General features: G+C 41.0%; 2 protein-coding genes across 3 annotated transcripts; both read left to right on the top strand.

Moving 5' to 3' along the window:
* Positions 1-869: 869 nt before the first annotated feature.
* LOC121394287 (probable G-protein coupled receptor 160) lies at positions 870-2,008 on the top strand. The gene has a single exon (XM_041564897.1). The coding sequence runs from the start codon at positions 912-914 to the stop codon at positions 1,962-1,964; it is 1,053 nt and encodes a 350-aa protein (XP_041420831.1). The 5' UTR covers positions 870-911; the 3' UTR covers positions 1,965-2,008.
* A 10,038-nt stretch (positions 2,009-12,046) lies between these two features.
* Positions 12,047-18,776, top strand: LOC121394286. 2 transcript variants are annotated; one of them, XM_041564896.1, is made up of 9 exons: positions 12,058-12,249; positions 14,078-14,119; positions 15,788-15,857; positions 15,970-16,009; positions 16,137-16,221; positions 16,317-16,370; positions 16,632-16,691; positions 17,574-17,723; positions 18,628-18,776. In XM_041564896.1, the coding sequence occupies exons 2-9, from the start codon at positions 14,087-14,089 to the stop codon at positions 18,676-18,678; spliced, it is 543 nt and encodes a 180-aa protein (XP_041420830.1). In that variant the 5' UTR covers positions 12,058-12,249; positions 14,078-14,086; the 3' UTR covers positions 18,679-18,776. The 2 variants fall into 2 exon arrangements, with proteins under 2 accessions (XP_041420829.1, XP_041420830.1); XM_041564895.1 differs by lacking the exon at positions 18,628-18,776 and having other exon boundaries at positions 12,047-12,249; positions 17,574-17,856.
* The last annotated feature ends 236 nt before the right edge of the window (positions 18,777-19,012 follow it).

The raw sequence follows: 19,012 nt of genomic DNA, 5'->3' as shown, positions 1-19,012 counted from the left end.
CTTGACTTTTACATGACTTTGATAGGGTTTAGCTGGAGAATTTTCGGATTCTGACTTTTAGCAGCTTCGGAACATAATACATCTCGAAACATTTGAGGTGATCATGCCCTCAGTCACATCACACTACACCGTCTTGATCTCTAGGCCTCACCCTCCAAGGTTCAAGGTGAACGTCAGGGGATATTACATAACAGTACAGGTTTTTGGGAGGAGATACAGTTAAAGAAACCAGAAGGAAATCACGTGCAGTTTGTTCTGGAGTAACTTTGGGTGGTAAACAAAGTGCACCCTTCCCCCCCCCCCCAGCAGCCTAACAACAGAACAATATGAAGGTAACCAGATAGTAACTCCCTAACACAAGATAACAGCTGCCTGGTAGATCTAAGAACAGCACTCAGTAGTAAAATCCAGGTCCCACTGCGACACATTCAGTTACATTGAGTAGGAGAAACAATAGCCTGCCAGAAAGCAGCTGGCTCTTTCTGAAAGCACATGACCAGGCAAAATGACCTGAGATGGCTGCCTACACACCAATATTACAACTAAAAAAATACACTTGCTGGTTCAGGAATGACATTTTTTTTTTGGATAGTGAATTATTTGCAGTGTAAACAGTGGAATCACTTGTCCTGTAAATGACAAATGTTTATAAAATGTTATATGCCCCCTCTGTACAATGCCAACTCCCCCAGTCAGGTCTACTATCCACCTGGGTCATCTTGTCTACCCCCCCCCTGCTGATTCCCAATGACTGCAGTGAGTTGTAGTCTAACAATAACAAGTAGCTTTGAGGTACATCTCCATTTAAATTATGAATATATGTTCCTTAATAAATTAAACAATGTGTTTTTTTGAATTTGCAGGAGAAAGAAAAGAGGTTGAAATGTCAGTTCCTCCTTGTGGCCTACAAGATGCAAGAAATTAGTCTGCCTTCTACCCAGAGCATGCCAGACCCGGATGCATTAGAGGGGCCTGTGTTCCTGAAGCCCGACATGGACATACAACTGCACGAGCCCAGCTGTATACTGATACTGATCTTAACTGGCAAAATCATAATAAATATCTTTATCTTTGGGAGCAGACACAGGAAAGTCTGTACAAGCTTCCTAGGATGCTTCTGTGTCTCGTTGGGTGTCTTGGACTTTGCCCTTTTGGTTATCATTTTGGTTATCCATTATTTACAGGATTTTGCTGTTTGTAGCATGAGGTTCACTAAATATCACATCTGCCTGTTTACTCAGATCATATCCCATGCATATGGCATTCTACACTATCCAGTGCTGTTAACAGCAGGGCTAGATTATTACAATACTGTTGTTAAATCCATTCATCTCCCCAGGTTTTGTCTCGGCTTCCTGCATGTTATACTTACCCTGCTCCTATGGACGGTAGCACTATCCTTTGCCCTCTATTCTTCTGTTCCTCCTCCAATCTCAGGCCCTGGACTGTCCTCATACCAGTGCACTTTCTACGTCAGCAGCCAGACTTATTATTTATCAGCCGCAGTGGTGTGTGCCATTGTTTTTATTCTGGTAATGTGTTGCTTTGAAGCGGTGGCTTTAATAAAATCCATGAAGCTCATCTCCTTCACCAACAAGACTGTCCTGTTGTTTTCCTGTGGAGATGAGTGGCCTGTCCAAGGAACCATATGTCTCTATACTGCTCTTGTGTTGTCATTTCTGGGCACTTGGGCTCCATTTGTCCTCCGTCAAATTATTCTCCTCATTTTGTGTGCACCAATCCCAGGCTACATGGACATGAACGAGGCTTGGCTTTATTTTATGAACAGTTTCCTTGTGGGATTGGCCTATGTCCTTAAGTATCCTCACATTGACCCGACCAGAGAGACCTTTTCCATAGACCCTTTCATCAGCTGGAAATATTGCATTCTGCCTTTTATTGACATTCACTACAAAGCAGAAGATTATTTGAATGAGCAGTTACATCCAGTTATGATTGTTTGATTCATTTCATGTTCCAGGCTACAGTTAGTAAAATAGGAAATCTACTCTCAGGTTCTTTTGTTTACTAAACGGTTGTATAATAGGTGTCTCTATTACTCTTGCAATACAGAGGATACTTTCCTCTGTTCTGTTAAAGGGATACTGTCATGGGAAAACATGTTTTTCATAATGCATCAGTTAATAATGCTGCTCCTGCAGACTTCTGCACTGAAATCCATTTTTCAAAAGAGTTTTTTTTATATTTAATGTTGAAATCTGACATTATGCTAGACATGATCAGTTTTCCAGGAGCCCCCAGTCACGTGACTTGTGCTCTGATAAACTTCAGTCACTCTTTACTTCTGTACTGCAACAACAGCCTAACAACATGACAATGGGAAAGTAACCAGATAACAGCTCCCTAACACAAGATAACAGCTGCCTGGTAGATCTAAGAATAGTACTCAATAGTAAAATCCAGGTCCCACTGCAACACATTCAGTTACATTGAGTAGGAGAAACAAGAGCCTGCCAGAAAGCAGTTCCATCCTAAAGTATTGGCTCTTTCTGATAGCACATGACCAGGCAATATGACCTGAGATGGCTACCTACACACCAATATTACAACTAAAAAAAGATACACTTATTGGTTCAGGAATTACATTTTATATTGTAGAGTGAATTATTTGCAATGTAAACAGTGGCATTTATAAATAAAAATTAAACCATAAAAATCATTAGGATCCCTTTAAACCAATGATATTTCCATGTTAAAGGGGAAATAAAAATGGAAATATCATTGCCTTGTGTCTAGGTAACTAGACACAAGACAGCCCCTTTTTTCACCAACTGCTGTAAGTCAAGGATCACTAAGAGGCCTGCAAGCCGTAAGCAGAAAATCTGCTAGAAGCCTGCTGCATAGGATGCTGTTAAAGGAACAGTAACACCAAAACATGAAAGTGTTTTAAAGTAATGAGAATATCATGTAGCGTTTCCCTGTGCTGGTAAAACTGATCTGTTTGCTTCAGAAACTCCACTATAGTTCAGATAAACAACCTGCTGTGCAGCAATGGCGGAAATTGAAAAAAGGCTATATGGCAAAGGTTAAATAGTAGATAACAGATAACACCAGCAGTTTTACCAGTGCAACACTGCATTATATTTGTAACTCTTTCAAACACTTATTTTTTGATGTTACTGTTTCTTTAAATAGCATTGTTGTGACACCCTCTGAAATCTCTTACTTGTGCATTTTCTAAATGGACGTGGTAAATGTGCTTCCCTGATTAAGTCACATAATTTTTATTTTCTTCCCAAAACTGTTACTGTGTGAGTATTTTATTGAAAAACAACTGTTGCCTCTAGGAAGGAATGTCGGTATTCTGTCCCATTTTTTACGTGTGCCATGAACTATCTTTCTTGTTTCATACAAGCGATACCAATTTTCATGGGTGTTTAGAAATTTCTTTAAAACAAAAAATGTAAAGGGGTAAACGTAAAGGGGAAGTTCAACATTAAGTGGACTTTTTGGCATCTATTCAATAAAGGTGGATATGAAATAACACACACGTTATCACATAAAATGGGACATAACATCTCATCTCTCACTTTATGAATGTACAACAATAATAACCATTCGTTATTCCCTCCATTCAGATAATTTGACATTTTATTAAGTCGCACATTTATTACCTATTTTAAATTGGTGATAAGCAGCTTTTTACTATATGAAATTTACTTTAAACAAACTTTACTTTATTCAGTATTTGAGTGCAGAGTCTCTGTGATGCTACATTTGTTATTGTTCCTTTTATTGCGCACCTTCCATTCAGCCCCTCTGCTTCCTGACTTGAAAAATGAAACTTAACACTTCAGTATTAGAAAAACGGTAACAAATATAAAGTTGTTGGAAAAATTCTTTATTTCTGGTGAACTATCTGAAACCAACTAAACTGAAAAAGTGTTTTACAGTGAACAACCCTTTTAAAATCATCTCCTTATTTACAAACAGAATTTTTTTGAGGAAGAAAGATGGTTTACTGGCACTTTTGTGAATATTATATTAAAACAACAAATAGCGGAGAAGAAAAATGTAATTTTCCCTCAAAGTTTTTAAAATGAAGTCAAGCTCAGTGTAACTCTTCCTCCTCTGCTCTGCATTGCTTCCTCCAAACTCAATTCACCCTGCTTTCAGTGGCAGTTTCAGGGGGTAATTAGCACATTCATGGAAATTAACAGTAAGTTTCCAAGCCTGGGATAGTGTGCCTCTGTGGGCATGGAAATACACAAATGAACAGTTGCTGTATTACAAATTCAGAACCCAGGTGGGAGTAACTACGGCATTTAGAGAAAACAATTGTGAATAGCAATTTGACAGGCTGGACATCCTAAATTAGCTTTGTCACTGACCACACTGGGCAACCTTCTAATGTATTCTTCTTTCTGGTGTTGCAGTTCATTTTTACCCAATAATAAATAGAGAAAGGGAGTCAGAAATGGAGAGAACCTGCACAACCTGTTTCTTTTCAGCTCACATGACATTAAGGGGGGATGTAATAAAAGGTGCAAAGTTTACAGCTTGACTACAAACCCATTTATTGATCAGCCAATTAATATTCTCAGGCGGGGGAATGGCATTTTAGCTGCTGTTGACCGCTTGCTACAGCCCTGATACCCCAGACATCTCTTACTCTTGCAAGCAGGTTAACTTGCGAAAACTTGCAGAGAAAAAAACAAACCATTGACTTTAATGCATTAGGACAAAAAAAGTTGCCATAAGACAAAACGTCCATTTACTTCAATAAGTTTCACTAAATCTTCTCGCAAAATTTTTTGCAGTTTGGTGAAATTTTTGGACGCTGATAACTAAATAGCAATGGTTCCCTGCTGTGATGAGCCCTCTGCACATAGCTCTGGGGATGGGGTATTGAGGTTGGCATTGGACTGCTTTCGGGACCCATGTCTTTTTGCCTGACTCTAACCCCTTGTAGTGGTAAAACCTGCCTATTGTATTTTTTATGTGGTCCGAAACCCATCCATAGATAAAGAATCCCTGATTTAAACTTGGATTTTTTGCCACCAGCCTGGCTTTATAAAAATCCAATATTTGTGTCTTACCCTGCCTCATTAATAGATATCTATCTAATAACCGGTAGAGATCAACACTCAGGACTGTTACTAAGTGGAGTTGCCCTCTCCAAGATAATACTTTGTCATGCAACATACTGTAGACTTTTATATACCATGTTTACAGGATCTGGTGGATTTACTGGGGGTGGGGGCAAAATGTTAGGCACCCCCCCCCCCAGTGAGTCCAACTGCAAATTTTATCCCAAGGCTTCCTTTAGGGACTGCACCAACATGGGTGTCTCACTGCCATCTTACCTTATGTCTGGGTATCCCAAGCTTAGTCCTGCATAGAACAGTAATATTTTTTTATTTCCATATCACTCTGAACTGAAGTGGCGAAACCTTTCCAATAATAATCAACATGCAGTTGCTTTAGACATAATGTATTTCAAATGTGATATTCCAATATGGTTTCACCAAATGCTAAAATCTTGGACAAGGTATTTGCAATGTATTTTGTATTTAGAAGCATATAATGCAGTAAAGACAATAACAACTATTTCATTAAAGGGAATGTAAAGGCCAAAATATAAAATAAAATTTTTACTTTCTTTAATGAAAAAGAACCTATCTTCAATATACTTTAACCTGACTGTATGCAATAAAATTACCCTTTAATTTACTTGCCCTGACCCCTCCCCTTTATTATAGGTATAGGATCCATATCCAGAGAGCTTACAGAATTGCAAAAAGACTCCATTTTAATAAAATAATTTAAAAGACGATTTCCCTTTTCTCTGTAATAATAAGACAGTATCTTGTACTTGATCCCAACTAGTATATAACTAATCTTTATGAGAGGTAAAACAATTCTATTTGGTTTATTTAGGGTAGTTATATATCAAACTCCGAAATTTTCTTTTTTCTGAAAACCACTCCGAACCAAATCTGCACGGGCTATTTATTAATAAATTTTCAAAAATGTCTTCTTGTGTGGAAAAAGTCACAATAAAATCGTAAAAAAAAATCCAAATCCTGAGATTTTTTCGGATTTCGGAACTCAAAAAATCTTCCAGTTGTTAACGGGACCTCTGCTATTAACTCTTACATGTTCTCAACAGGTCTGACTTTTAACACCAAAAAAATGTTAGTTTTTTTTCACATAAAAAATAGTATTTTCCCCTAAAAATCCGACTACAAAAATTCGGAGCCTAATAAATGAGCCCCTGATTTAGGAGCAGATTTATGAAAATTTGAGTTCAGATTTTTATAAATTAAAAACTCCCCCACATTCTATTTATTCCTATGGGATTTTTAGAAGGATATTTATCAATGGGTGAAAATTGGAACTCACCATTTGATAAATACGCTTCCAAAAATCCCATAGGAATGAATGGGGGAGTTTTTATTTATTAAAATCTGAACTCACAGTTTGATAAACTTCAGGCACATTGTTACAAATCCAGGCTGTTCTCCTCTCTGTCCCTGCCTCCCTGCTATACACTCCTTTGTACAGACAGTCTGGCTTCCTGGTTAGCTGGTCACAAGCTCCCTCTATGGATGCTTTGCTGGGACAAACCTTCCAGAGGTTTCCAGACGCACAATCCCATTATAAAACTATGCAATGGTCTCCAGCAGGATCAGCAAAGTAAAACAGCCTAAATGCAATTCTGAATGAAAATCAGTGATTATTTAAAACAAATAAAAGCATCTTTCCATACCTCCCAACTGTCCCTTTTTAGGAGGGACAGTCCCTCTTTTGACAGCTCAACCCGCAGTCCCTCATTTGTACTGGAAAGTCCCTCTTTTCTCTGCACTGAACAGCCAGAAAAAGAAACAAAGTTTCTCACTTAATTGGCTTTTAGCAGAGAGCCCAGAACAGCTAACAGGTGCAAATAAGATACTTTGTAACAATTTTGAGACACAAAAACACAGTTTAGATAAGGAGAAATATTTTCAAACTTTCATAACCTGCCAAATTTTGTAAAACAAACATGGTAATTAGGGGGTGTGGCCACAGAAAGGGGTGTGGTCAAAAAATGCTGCGCTACATGCGGAAAAAAGAATTTTGTCCCTCTTTTTACTTCCAAAATGTTGGGAGGTATGTCTTTGGTTTGCTTCTTTAGAGGCTCAAAATCTACTCTCTGTTACCATCTTGTGGCCTATAAATAGACTAGAGTATGAAATAGAGTATGAAATCCATTTAGGAGAGAAATGCTTTCTGGCAGGCTGCTGTTTTTCCTTCTCAATGTAACTGAATGTGTCAGTCAGATCTACCAGGCAGCTATATCTTGTGTTAGGGAGCTGCTATCTGGTTACCTTCCCATTGTTCTTTTGTTTGGCTGCTGGGGGGGGGGTGATATCACTCCAGTACAGCAGTAAAGAGTGATTTAAGTTTATCAGAGCACAAGTCACATGACTTGGGGCAGCTGGGAAATTGACAGTATGTCTAGCCCCATGTCAGATTTCAAAATTGAATATAAAAAAATCTGTTTGCTCTTTTGAGAAATGGATTTCAGTGCAGAATTCTGCTGGAGTAGCACTATTAACTGATTCATTTTGAAAAAATGTTTTTTTTCCCATGACAGTATCCCTTTAAGGTGTGACATGATAACTATTTATAAATATATAAGGGGATCATATAAGAATTTCTCTAATGCTTTATTTAACAGCTGACGAGGTCACCCATTCCAATTACAAGAAAGGAGGGTCTAAATTTTTTTTTTACAGTTGGTCATTTTTGTCAATCAGACAGGTTAAAAGATTTATATCAGCAACCAATAAGATTTCTGCATGTATTGCCTGACGATATCAATGGGTGACTTTTGTACGATTGCTGTCTCTCAACTAATGGCTAGAACATCATTTTATTTATATTTCTTATTTATTTAGGACTGAATGGTTAATGGTAGATAATTAGACTATACTGAATAAGTTTCCATTGCACAAGGAATAAATCTGCACATCTATGGCCAGCTTAAAGGACCAGTAACACTAGTTTTTTCAAGTTAAAAATCCACTCTACTCTTTTCCACCTACAGATCTATCCTGCTTTTGCAGAAATAAATGACGTCAAAGAAGTTACACTCCCCGCAGCTAGAACTAACTTCCAGTTTAAAAGGCTGGCAAGGTAGAGATGTAGAGCGATGCACCTTGGATCTTGCAGTCGCCTTTTTTGCCTTTTGGGAAAGACAGTACATCCGGAAGCAGCGTTTTATAATTGTATTTTTTTTACAGCATTAAAAACATACAATTGAAATGAAATATGACAAAAAAACTCAAGATATGGCCCCTAAGCATTTCATAACCGACACAGCATAACCTCTTAGGATTTCTTGACAGACACAGCGTGACCCCCTCAGTATTTCATGTGTGCGACTGCTCAAAAACTCATTTTTAATATATATAGAGATAGAGACAGAGACTGCCAAGGCAAAAAGGTTTATCGCAAAGAGGAGGTTCCCTGTAATATGGGGGTTTGTGTAACAGGTCTGCCAAATTGTATTACTGACATCAGGCTGGAACATGGTTGCCAGGTCTAATTTTCAAAACCAGCCCAAAACTAGCCAAAAGGCACTTCAAAAGTAGCCCAAAAATAGCACAATATGCAATTGAAAAAAATGCCTTAACAAATAATATATGTGAAAATATGCTTAACTGCAGTGGGGGGGCCAAGGAGGTATAGCAGCCCAAAAAGGCCCCAATTAATAAACAATTTCAATAAACACCGTAGGACTGGGAAAAAACCCAGTTGGCCCCAGTCCTTGTGGGCCCGTCGGCCCAGACCCCCTCTGCTCCTGTCCTCCAACTCGCTCCTGACGCTCACTTGCCCTGCCTGCCCACTCTGCATGAATTAGGTATGCTCCGAGAGGGCAGACAGTGGTTTGCTGAGAATGGAGGACTGTGACTGAGGAGGGAGACCTTGTGGGGGGTTTGGGGGGGGCCTGATGTGGCAGCCCCGGTGGGCCAGTCCAACCCTGTCAATAAATATTGGTAAACCAAGCCAACCTCTAGAAATTTTGGGGGCCAGAAAAATAATTTGTTGTGGGGCCCAGTTACAACGAGTTACGCCACTGCCATCAGTAATCATGAATCAAGGGCAGGGAGATAAAAGGAATACAAAGAATACATTGGTTGTCTCATGTCAGAAGTATTCCTAGTGCAAGGCTAAGAACATCTGGTTAATAACCTGAGTGAATCTGATTGGTTCAAATCAGGCCCTAGGGGAACTTGGGGGCCAGGCTCAATTTGAGTAAGTATTTATTCAAATCCAAGAGGGGCTTACTCATTGTGAGCCAGAATCCTATATCCCAAATCAAGAATCCTATGGGAAGAGGAGCGAGAATATATGAACCCAACATTGGTCATATCTTTTTATATGGAAAAATATGGCACAAACCAGCCAAAAGCTGCAAAAAGTAACCCAAATCCGTACCTTGGCTAGTTTGGGCTTTAAAAACCTGCCTGAGCTTTAAATTAGTAGCCCAATTTGGCAGGAAAACTGCCAACACAGTGTCATATTGTGTTACTGACATCAGTCTATATGCAGCATCACTTCCTGTTTCCCAAGATGCAATGGCCTGGTCACTGCCAGAGTAATGAATTGTGCTGCTGCCCCACCCATCTGTCCCTTACTAGAAGAATGTGCCCCCCCCCACATACCTTGTATATTCCCCAACTAAGGACAAAGCCCTTTCTATTGTTTGGTCAGAGTGTAACCCCATCTATACCCACTATTCAGGCTAAGGAGGGGAACCCCTACAAGCAAAGGACCCCCCGCTTCCACCAGACTTAGCAACAGCAGCAGCAGTGATTGGAACCATGGCTGATGAATGAATGGATCCAACAGATATGGCAGCATAGTAACTGCACTGACTCAATAGGCCACACATACAAAGCAATGCTCTGTGTACATAATAAACTGTGTATGTACTGCACATCTAAGGCAAAATATAAACCTCACTCAACAACAGGGGACACTTCCCCTTTAAGAGCAGGGAACAGAGGTGACTTCATACCTGGGGATGCGACAGTTGGTTCAGTCCGTTGGTTGGCATTGTGGTGAGAGGTAAGTAAACTTTCCCTCTGAGAGATTTTTTGCCAAATAACCCTTATTTTAGGGAAAAAAACAATAGGGGGAAATTGGGTGATGCCCCCCCAGACTAGCGGGTGTTGCTTTTCTCACTGATTTTGGTGAATCTGTTGATTTTTCCCCTAAAATTGGTTTTGGAGATGCCTTTAATCTTAGCGCTGCTTTGGAGATACAAAGATCTAAGATTTGGATTTTATGCAGGGCTACCAGCAAATATACACATTTTCTACTGTAGGGAGCATTTGGGGACCCCTGTACTACACCATCAGGTGCTTAATTTTTGTTCCCAGTATTAACAGGCTCCTTAGAGTTTTGCCCCTCAGCCCTGGGGTATCTACCCTGCTCTTATCTACCAACATTGTAGCTAAATACATGCTCCCTTTATCAAAGTGTGGAACTAGGGGAGGGCAGCAGAGGCACATGCCATGGGGAGAGTTAAGGGGTGATAGCAAATGATTGGGGGACAAATATACTGTAAGAGAGGTGACTGTACCCCTAGGGATTAGACTGTTGGTTTTGTCCGTTGGTTGGCACTGTGCTAAATGTATATTCCCTCTGAGAGAGTTTTTGGCAAATAACCCTTATTTTAGTGCAAAAAAAGAGGGGAAAGTTGGGTGATGCCCCCCCAGACTAGCAGGTGTTGCTTTTCTCACTGATTTTAGTGAATCTGGAGATTTTTCCCCTAAAATTGGTTTTGGAGATGCATTTAATCTAAGCGCTGCTTGGGAGATACAGACCCAGGATTTGTCAGTTATGCAGGGCTGCCAGCAAATATGACCACTTCCTACTATAGGTAGCATTTGGGGACCCCTGTACCAACCATAAGGTGCTTACTTTTTGTTCCCAGTATCAACAGCAACAGTTGGCAGCAGAGGCACGTGCCATTTGGACAGTTGGGGGGGGGTGATAGCAAATGAGTAGGGGACAAATAGCAGGATCCCATATAAGGGAGGTGAGCATACCTAGGGTTTGACAGTTGGTTTTGTCCGTTGGTTAACACTGTGATAAGTGTATATTCCCTCTGAGGGATTCTTTGCCAAATATCCCTTATATTAGTGGAAAAAATAGGGGAAATAGTTAAGTGACACCTCCCCAGACTAACAGGTGTTGCTTCTCTCACTGATCTTGGAGATTTTACCCCTAAAATGGGCTTTGGAGCTGCCTTTAATCTTAGTGCTGGTTAGGTAACACAGACCCAAGATTTGGATGTTATGCAGGCTGCCAGCATATCTACTCTTATTTTCCACTAGTGCCCCATAAACAGGAAACATTTTGGGACCCCTGCACCTCACCATAACATACTTATTTTTTCCTGCCAGTACCGACAGGTTTCTTAGAGTTTTGCCCCTCTGACCCCGGGTATCTGCCCTGCTCTTATGTACCTTATAAAACTAAATTTAATCATTCCCAATTCTTTTTCCTTTTAAAGAATAACATTTATTTGTAAATCTCATGCATGCTCTTTCCCTTCAAATGCCAAAATGAGGGGGGCAACAGGGTACATGGTAGGTCACAATGTTTTATTGCCTACAGTTATAAACAACTATAAAAGATAGGGGGTATATAGGGCAGGTACTTTAGTCCAAAAATTGTGGTGATGAATAAAAGCGAATAGCTGATCTGTTGCTATTGGCAAGTGCACTTTTACATTTAGGCACCTGGTTGCTAACGCCATGAAGCCTAGCAACTAGATATTAATCATGTGTTGCAGAGTTAATAAGTGAATGGCACCAATGTACTGTGTGCTCATTCCAACTGCACCGATGCTTAATTCTATAAACTGAGGCCCATTACCTTCTGGAAGTGATACAAAGCTCAAGTTTAGGGTAACATAGATCTCTGCCTGCCTCCCTCTGTATTATATAGGAAATATTAAGTACTACATTCATTAACCTGCCTTTTTATTCTCTTTCTATACAGATTGCTACAGTGCTTTTCCTGCCTTTTTGGACTGCGACTTGGTGCTATACCTGCCTTTTAACATCTGGGTTTATTATTTTTTGGCTTCTCCTTTGTTCAGATAAATCCATCTCGTCTGAACAAGTGTAAGAGATAGCCAGGGTCTCCTTAGGGAGACCCCCTTGGGGTACCCCGGCCTTGAGCCGGCCCCTACATTTTTCAAGATCTGAAAAGCTCCTTTAACAGGTAATCTTGCAAATACAATTGATTCAGTTCATGAGTTCTTCTTCAGCAAGTCTGCTCTAAATTCTCTTGTTGGAGTCCTACGTGGCTTTGTCCATATCAGCCCATATGTTTACTGTATATGGTATTTATAAGAAGCCAATCCATTGCCATCAACAGCATTAATAATGGGCTTTTGTCATTGAGTGGAACAATGTTTCATACAAATGGGATAATATAGATAAGGAAATAAATGGGTGGTTCATCTTTCAGTTAACTTTTATTATGTTATAGTATGGCAAATTCTGAGCAACTTTTCTTTTCAATAGTTTTTATTGAGTTTTAACATTAAAAAAACATTATTGAGTAGAGATGGACTCGGTCCTTTCTTAATCCAATGGACCTGCTGATTAAAGAAAGAGAAAGAAATAAACTGAAATTAACTTTGACGGCATATTATGTATTATGAAACATTTGTATCGAGCGTTGCATGCTCTAGAGTGGTTTCCACGAGGTCCCTTAAGTATCATAATAGAAGATAATTCTATGGGCTGAATGAATTACCTGAAATACAACTGTTAAGTATTAGTTATTCCACATCTGAGAAAGTATAAAGTGTAACATATATTGCGATCATATAGTGATTACAAAAAGATCATAGGGGTTTCTGTATTTGGGAAGGAATATCGATAACACGGTTACCATATTTCCTTAGATTTCTCATTTTTATCTATAAGTATACTGGTTAGTCTTTCATTAACCATTATCAATTGAGTTTATCCTTAAAGTGGGCTAAGCAACTTTTCAACTGGTCTTCATTGTTTATTTTTAAAATTTTGAATTATTTGCATTCTTCTGAATATTCCCAGCTTTCAAATGGGGGTCACTGACCCCATTTAAAAAATGAATGCTCTGTAAGGCTACACATTTATTGTTATTGCTACTATTTATCAAATCAGTGCATGGTTGCTGGGGTAATTTGGACCCTAGCAACTATATTACTGCAATTGCAAACTGTAGAGCTGCTGAAGAAAAAGCTAAGGGGCAAATTCACTAAGATTCGTAGTTGAGCCAGGAGCAACTTCGCCGCACTTCGCCACACTTTGCCAGGCGTAGTTTCGCCAGGGCTCTGCAAATTCACTAAAATCCGAAGTTGCGCACAGGGGTAGCGTAAGGTTGCGAAGTTGCGCTAGCGTTGATTCGCTAAGCAAAGCGAAGTTACGCTAGCGATGGTTAATTTGCATACGGCACCAAATTCAAATTTCAATGGAGGAATACGTACAATCACTACAAATGCCTGGGAAACCTTCAAAACATCAAATAAAATTATTTTTTTTGCCCTACACATGTGCCCACTGTATAGTTAAGTTGCCATGAGTTAGGAAATGTAGGGGGGAAGGAGGGGAGCCCCAAAAAATGTTTTGATCTTTTTCAGCCTATCACCCATAATATAGAAAAAACGCCAGCGTTTTTTGGGACTTAGAAAAAATTTGAACTTTTTTTCAAGCAATCCCTATCTACTCTATTGCACTTCGCCTGGTCTGAGGTGGCGAAGGAAGTCTAGCGTAAAAGGTAGCGCTGAGTACACTGCGCGCGTTAGTGAATTTGCGTAGTTACATCCGTAGCAAAAATTCGCCAGGCGTAAGGGTGCGAAGTAACACTAGCGAATTTACGCCAGCGTTCGTTAGTGAATTTGCGAAGTAACGAAAATGCCCAACGCTAGCGTTAGGCGCTTCGTTAGTGAATTTGCCCCTAAATAACTCAAAAATGACAAATTAGAAAAATTGAAAAGGTGAACAGCCTCTTTAACTGTGACTTCATTTTGTCTGACTATGTCCATTTGTATCTTTAGGTTTTGAAGATGAACAAGACAGAGAGAATTCCATCACTCCTGGTAATGCCTCAGTGAAAAAAAAATACTCTCTCATCTGAACTTTTGTTTCCATTCACTCTTTTATATAACCTCTCCTTAGGGTTGGGGCACACGGGCAGATTTGGGGAGATTTAGTCGCCTGGCGACTACCGTATATACTCGAGTATAAGCCGTCCCGAGTATAAGCCGAGGTACCTAATTTTACCTCCAAAAACTGGGAAAGCTTATTGACTCGAGTATAAGCCGAGGGTGAGAAATGCAGCAGCTTCTGGTAAGTTTCAATCTCGTTTTTGGATGACTATTCTTAGGCGCCGGCTACTATTCTAAGGCGCCGGCGAATATTCTTAGGCGCCGGCTACTATTCTAAGGCGCCGGTGAATATTCTTAGGCGCCGGCGACCGTTTTTGCGCTTGACCCGAGTATAAGCCGAGGTAGAGTTTTTCAGCATATTTTGGGGGCTGAAAAACTCGGCTTATACTCGAGTATATACGGTAATCGCCTCTTCTTTGGGGCGACTAATCTCCCCGAACTGCTTCCCCCGCCTTCTGCCTGCTAAAATTAAAAACCGCCTGCGGCATGCCACTCGCGCCGATTTGTTTTCCGAAGTCGCCTGAAGTTGCCTCACGAGGAAACTACGGGCGAATTCGGAAAACGAAGCAACGCTACTAAATCTCCCTGAATCTGCCCGTGTGCCCTAACCCTTAAGCAGCTGTCTGTCTGCACTGCTTCCTTTTCGACATAGGTGGGAGCCGATATTGAGGGAATCGAATTACTACGTTTATTTTCTTTTTCAGAAAAACACTGTATGTACCATAGAAACCCTTTTCTGTCTCTATTCTCCTCAAAGCCAGACTGCAGTCCCGGAACTAGGGGTAGGCAGAGTAGGCGCATGCCTAGGGCGCAATCATGGGGGGGCGCACTTTTAAGGGGAATTTCTTTTATTTTAACTCTGGTATGCTTAGCCTTTAATAGTTTTTAAACTTTATAAACCGCCTGTTCCAACTCCCTCTTGCCCATTATTCGTACTGCAGGCAGAAGTACTCCCCACCTCCCTCTTGGCTCCTACCGGCAAAGTTACATATTATGGGGCATTATTTTGGATTTTTTGGCTGATGCTGGCACAGGTACAGATTGGGGGCAATATGAGGGATTGGCTGCTGCTGGCACAGGTACATGGGGCAATATGGTGGCTGTTGGCACAGTACACAGATGTTTGGGGCAATTTTGTAGATTTTTGGCTGCTGCTGGCACAGGCACATATTTGGGGGCAATATGATGGATTTTTGGCTTATGCCTGCACAGCACAAGTAAATATTTGAAGGCAATACTGTGGATATTTTGGCTCCTGCTGGCACAAATACATATTTGGGGGACGTATTGTGGATTTTTGGCTGCTGCTGGCACATACACAGATTGGGGGTAACAATATGATGGATATTTTGGGCTATGCTGGCACAGGTACAGATTGGGGGCTTGGGTGCAATCCGATTGATTGACTGGCACAGGTACAAATGGGGGCAACATGAATAGTAAGGTGGGAAATGGTAATGCAGGACCGGGTGGGGGCACTGATTGAAGCCCTTGCCTAGGGTGCCAAAATACCTTGGCCCGGCCCTGCCAGACTGACTGTGAGTAGCATTTAGACGCATTTAGTATTATGTCCCTAATGCTTTTCCCTTTCATTTACAGTCACTGTACTCCGTCCTGGAGGATTTCAGGGTGGAGGATACAGATTTTGAGGCCCTCGCCTCTTATTACGGTAAAATCTTATATTATTTATCAGTTGCTGAGGTTGCAGCTTTAGTTTTATTATATGAGAATTCCTTTCCCCTTTAGCTCAGTGTTTAATGGAAATGTGTTTTTCTTTGCAGAACATCACTACCGGGTCCAATATGGGAGCAACGTCATCTTGTAAGTATAACAAAAATGGTCTTATTAAATGTTGTGAATAATTTGCTATTGCGCCAGGGGTAAGTGCAAGGGAAGTAAGGGTGGAAAATAGCAATGTTTTATTAACACTGGGATTTCTCTTTTTCAGAGATCAGTTTATACTGCTCTACTTTTTGGACCCGCACACAATCAATGGGAACATTATCCATTACTGGATAATGATTTACTATCTGGTAAGTAATGCAGAATAGACATTTAGATAAATATGAAATAAATTATATTAATTTGCCAGCCCTTGTCTCACACTGTTAATTTCTTTATGTTACAGGAAGAGCTCAAGAGGGAGCATGCCACCCTCTGCATTGATGTGTCGCTGTCTCCTGTAAGTGTCACTATTATTATTATTATAACAGAGGTTATTGTTCACTGTGTGTCTTTATAATAATTAGGAACATTATTATTCATTGTATCTCCTGCTCCCCTGGGGGGCATCTAAAGTCACCCACCTAAGTGCCATCTTCACCAGCAACAAAAATGTCATTATGCATAGACACTGCATAGAGTTTTGTTTCAAGGGGCCACATGGGCACAATAAATGCATTGGTGCAAAGCAGTGCTTAACATTGACTCTCTTCTTCCACAGGAGACACCAACAGAGCAGCAAATATGGAGGCAGCATCTGGAGTATCTGCGGCTGCAGAATGTAAGTTCCTGATCACTGTCTCTGATGCTTTTCTTGGATATTCAACCACTAGATAATTAACTTTGATTGGTCTTTTTCTCCCTATGATGAGAAAAGGCATAATAATGGTCATAAATACAATACCACAACATCACCCGGCAGGGAATCCAACACCATCACTTCCTCAGCGTATAAAGTACTTTTAGCACCACATATACAGGCATAATCAGGGCCGCCATCAGGGGGGGACTGGGGGGACAAGTGTCCCAGGCCTGAAGGGGGGCCTGGCAGTGCTACACTTTTGAGAGCGGCGCGCCGCCCTTGACAGCGCCTAAGCCGTGCGGCCATATGCAAAGTCCTGAACAGCCGAAATGCGGAAGTGCCGAAAAGCTGAAGTCCCGAAAATAGCCGAAGCTGAACTCCTGAAGAGGCGGAAAGACCCGAAGCCATGAAAGAAGGCGAAATTGAATTTCTGAAGCCATGAGTTCAATTCGTGTTTTTTATTTTTTGTTAATCCCCTGGCCACCAATGTATTATTTTAATATTCTATAGGCCCCTGCCACCAATGTTTTTTTTAAATTGTAAGGGGGGCCCTTGCAAGTTTTAAAAAAAAACTTTTATGGGGAGCCCTGGCGCCGTTTTTTTTTTTTTTAACTTATAAGGGGGACCTGACCATCAATAGCTTTTTATAACTTGTATGTGTGGGGGTTACTTTTTTAGCGCTGATGTCTGTGTGGTCTTTTAACTGTGATGTGGAGTTGGGTGGGATCAGGGGTGGGGCTTGGGTGCCAGGGGCCCCAAAAGTTTTGTTGTACGGGGCCCCATGATTTCTAATGGCGGCCCTGGGCATAATCATAACTGTCTCCTTTCTTTCCTATCCTTGTGTTTCCCCTTCGCTCGCAGACTGTCCAATCTCACCTTCTCCAGCTTGGCATGACATTCTCGGAGAAGGAGAAGAAACTGCAGGAAGCTGCTCATCCTCCGGTGGGGGAAAGGCTGACCCTCCGAAAACGGGTCAGGAAGGCCATCATGAAGAGGCTACAGAGAGTTTGGGTAATGTATCTATTTACTGTCAATTACCCTTCATCTAGAGATGCCCCATGTTGTCCAGTGCAGTTCCACTTTAGTTCCGGCCATTCTGATCATTTTCAATCAGAACAATAGAAAGGAAGTTATACAGTGTCGGGCTGGCCCACCAGGATACCAGGAAAACTCCCGGTGGGCCCAGATGTCAGTGGGCCCTTGTGCTGCTAAACTTTTGGCCTATTTCATGGCCATTCCGTATTTCTATGAGAAAAAAGAGGCTAAATAGATGGAATAATTGTTTATAGTATAAAGAGAGCAGACTAGGAGAATATAGGTTGATTGAGGAGATGAAGAATATTATTACTGAGAGTGGGCCCCTGGTCTAAGGTTTTATGGTGGGCCCCTGGTCTAAGGTTTTTGGGTGGGCCCCTGGAGTCCCGGTCTGACACTGACGTTATACACCCTGTCTGTTCAGCCCGCAGGCTGATTACTTTGAGGGCTTACATGATAGACCAATTTATGACTGCCTTAAGCTTGTAAAAGGTTGCTAACAGAGGCTGAGATCTAAGTCTGCAGATAAAGTGTTGATTTTATAGTAGGCCAATAAGAGGGAAGGTAGTTAACTCTTATAGGGCTGCTGTGCATCTAGCCTGGATATCCATCTTTAGAAATGGGTTGCCACTGGGTAATGAACTGGCACCAAGTGATCAAAGAGTATAAAAGAATAAATGGTGCATGCTCACTGAGATTCATAAAACTGAGATTCATAACAGGCCCTGGCATTGTATATGTAGAGAGACCCAAACAGTCCCCACAGACCTAACAAATAGTATGCTCTTAAAGACATGCTAAGCCTTTTATATCAGAAATAAACAAGTATTTGTCTGTAATTTATTCTTATTTCAACACTTTCTAAACATTTTCTTTTCAGCATTCCACCAGAAAACTCGCCTGCTGTCATCGATCCACCGACACCACCTGAATCCTTTTTACTTGTCCTGCAAGTGTGTAACTGTGTGTGTATATGTGTGTCTAGCCATGATCCAGGGTGTAGAACTGACTGCCATTTCTAGGAGTCAGGAAGGAATTTTTACCTTCAGTGCAGATTGGCTGTTAAGCACTTGGTTGGTTTTTTTGCCTTCCTTTGGATCATTAGCTTCTTGGGTGCATGTTAGGGGGTGCGTGTGTAGGAGGATGGGTACATGTATGTAGGAAAGAGGGTGGGTGCGTGTATATGAGGGAGGGTATGTGCATGTGTGTGGGAGGGTGCGTGTGGGCAGGAGGGTGGGTATGTGTAGTTTGTCTGTAGGAAGGTG

The sequence above is a fragment of the Xenopus laevis genome, chromosome 5S, assembly GCF_017654675.1.
Source record: "Xenopus laevis strain J_2021 chromosome 5S, Xenopus_laevis_v10.1, whole genome shotgun sequence".
Taxonomy (NCBI): Eukaryota; Metazoa; Chordata; class Amphibia; order Anura; family Pipidae; genus Xenopus; species Xenopus laevis.
Note: the sequence above shows the minus strand (reverse complement) of the source record. Positions and strands in the feature narration are given on the sequence as shown.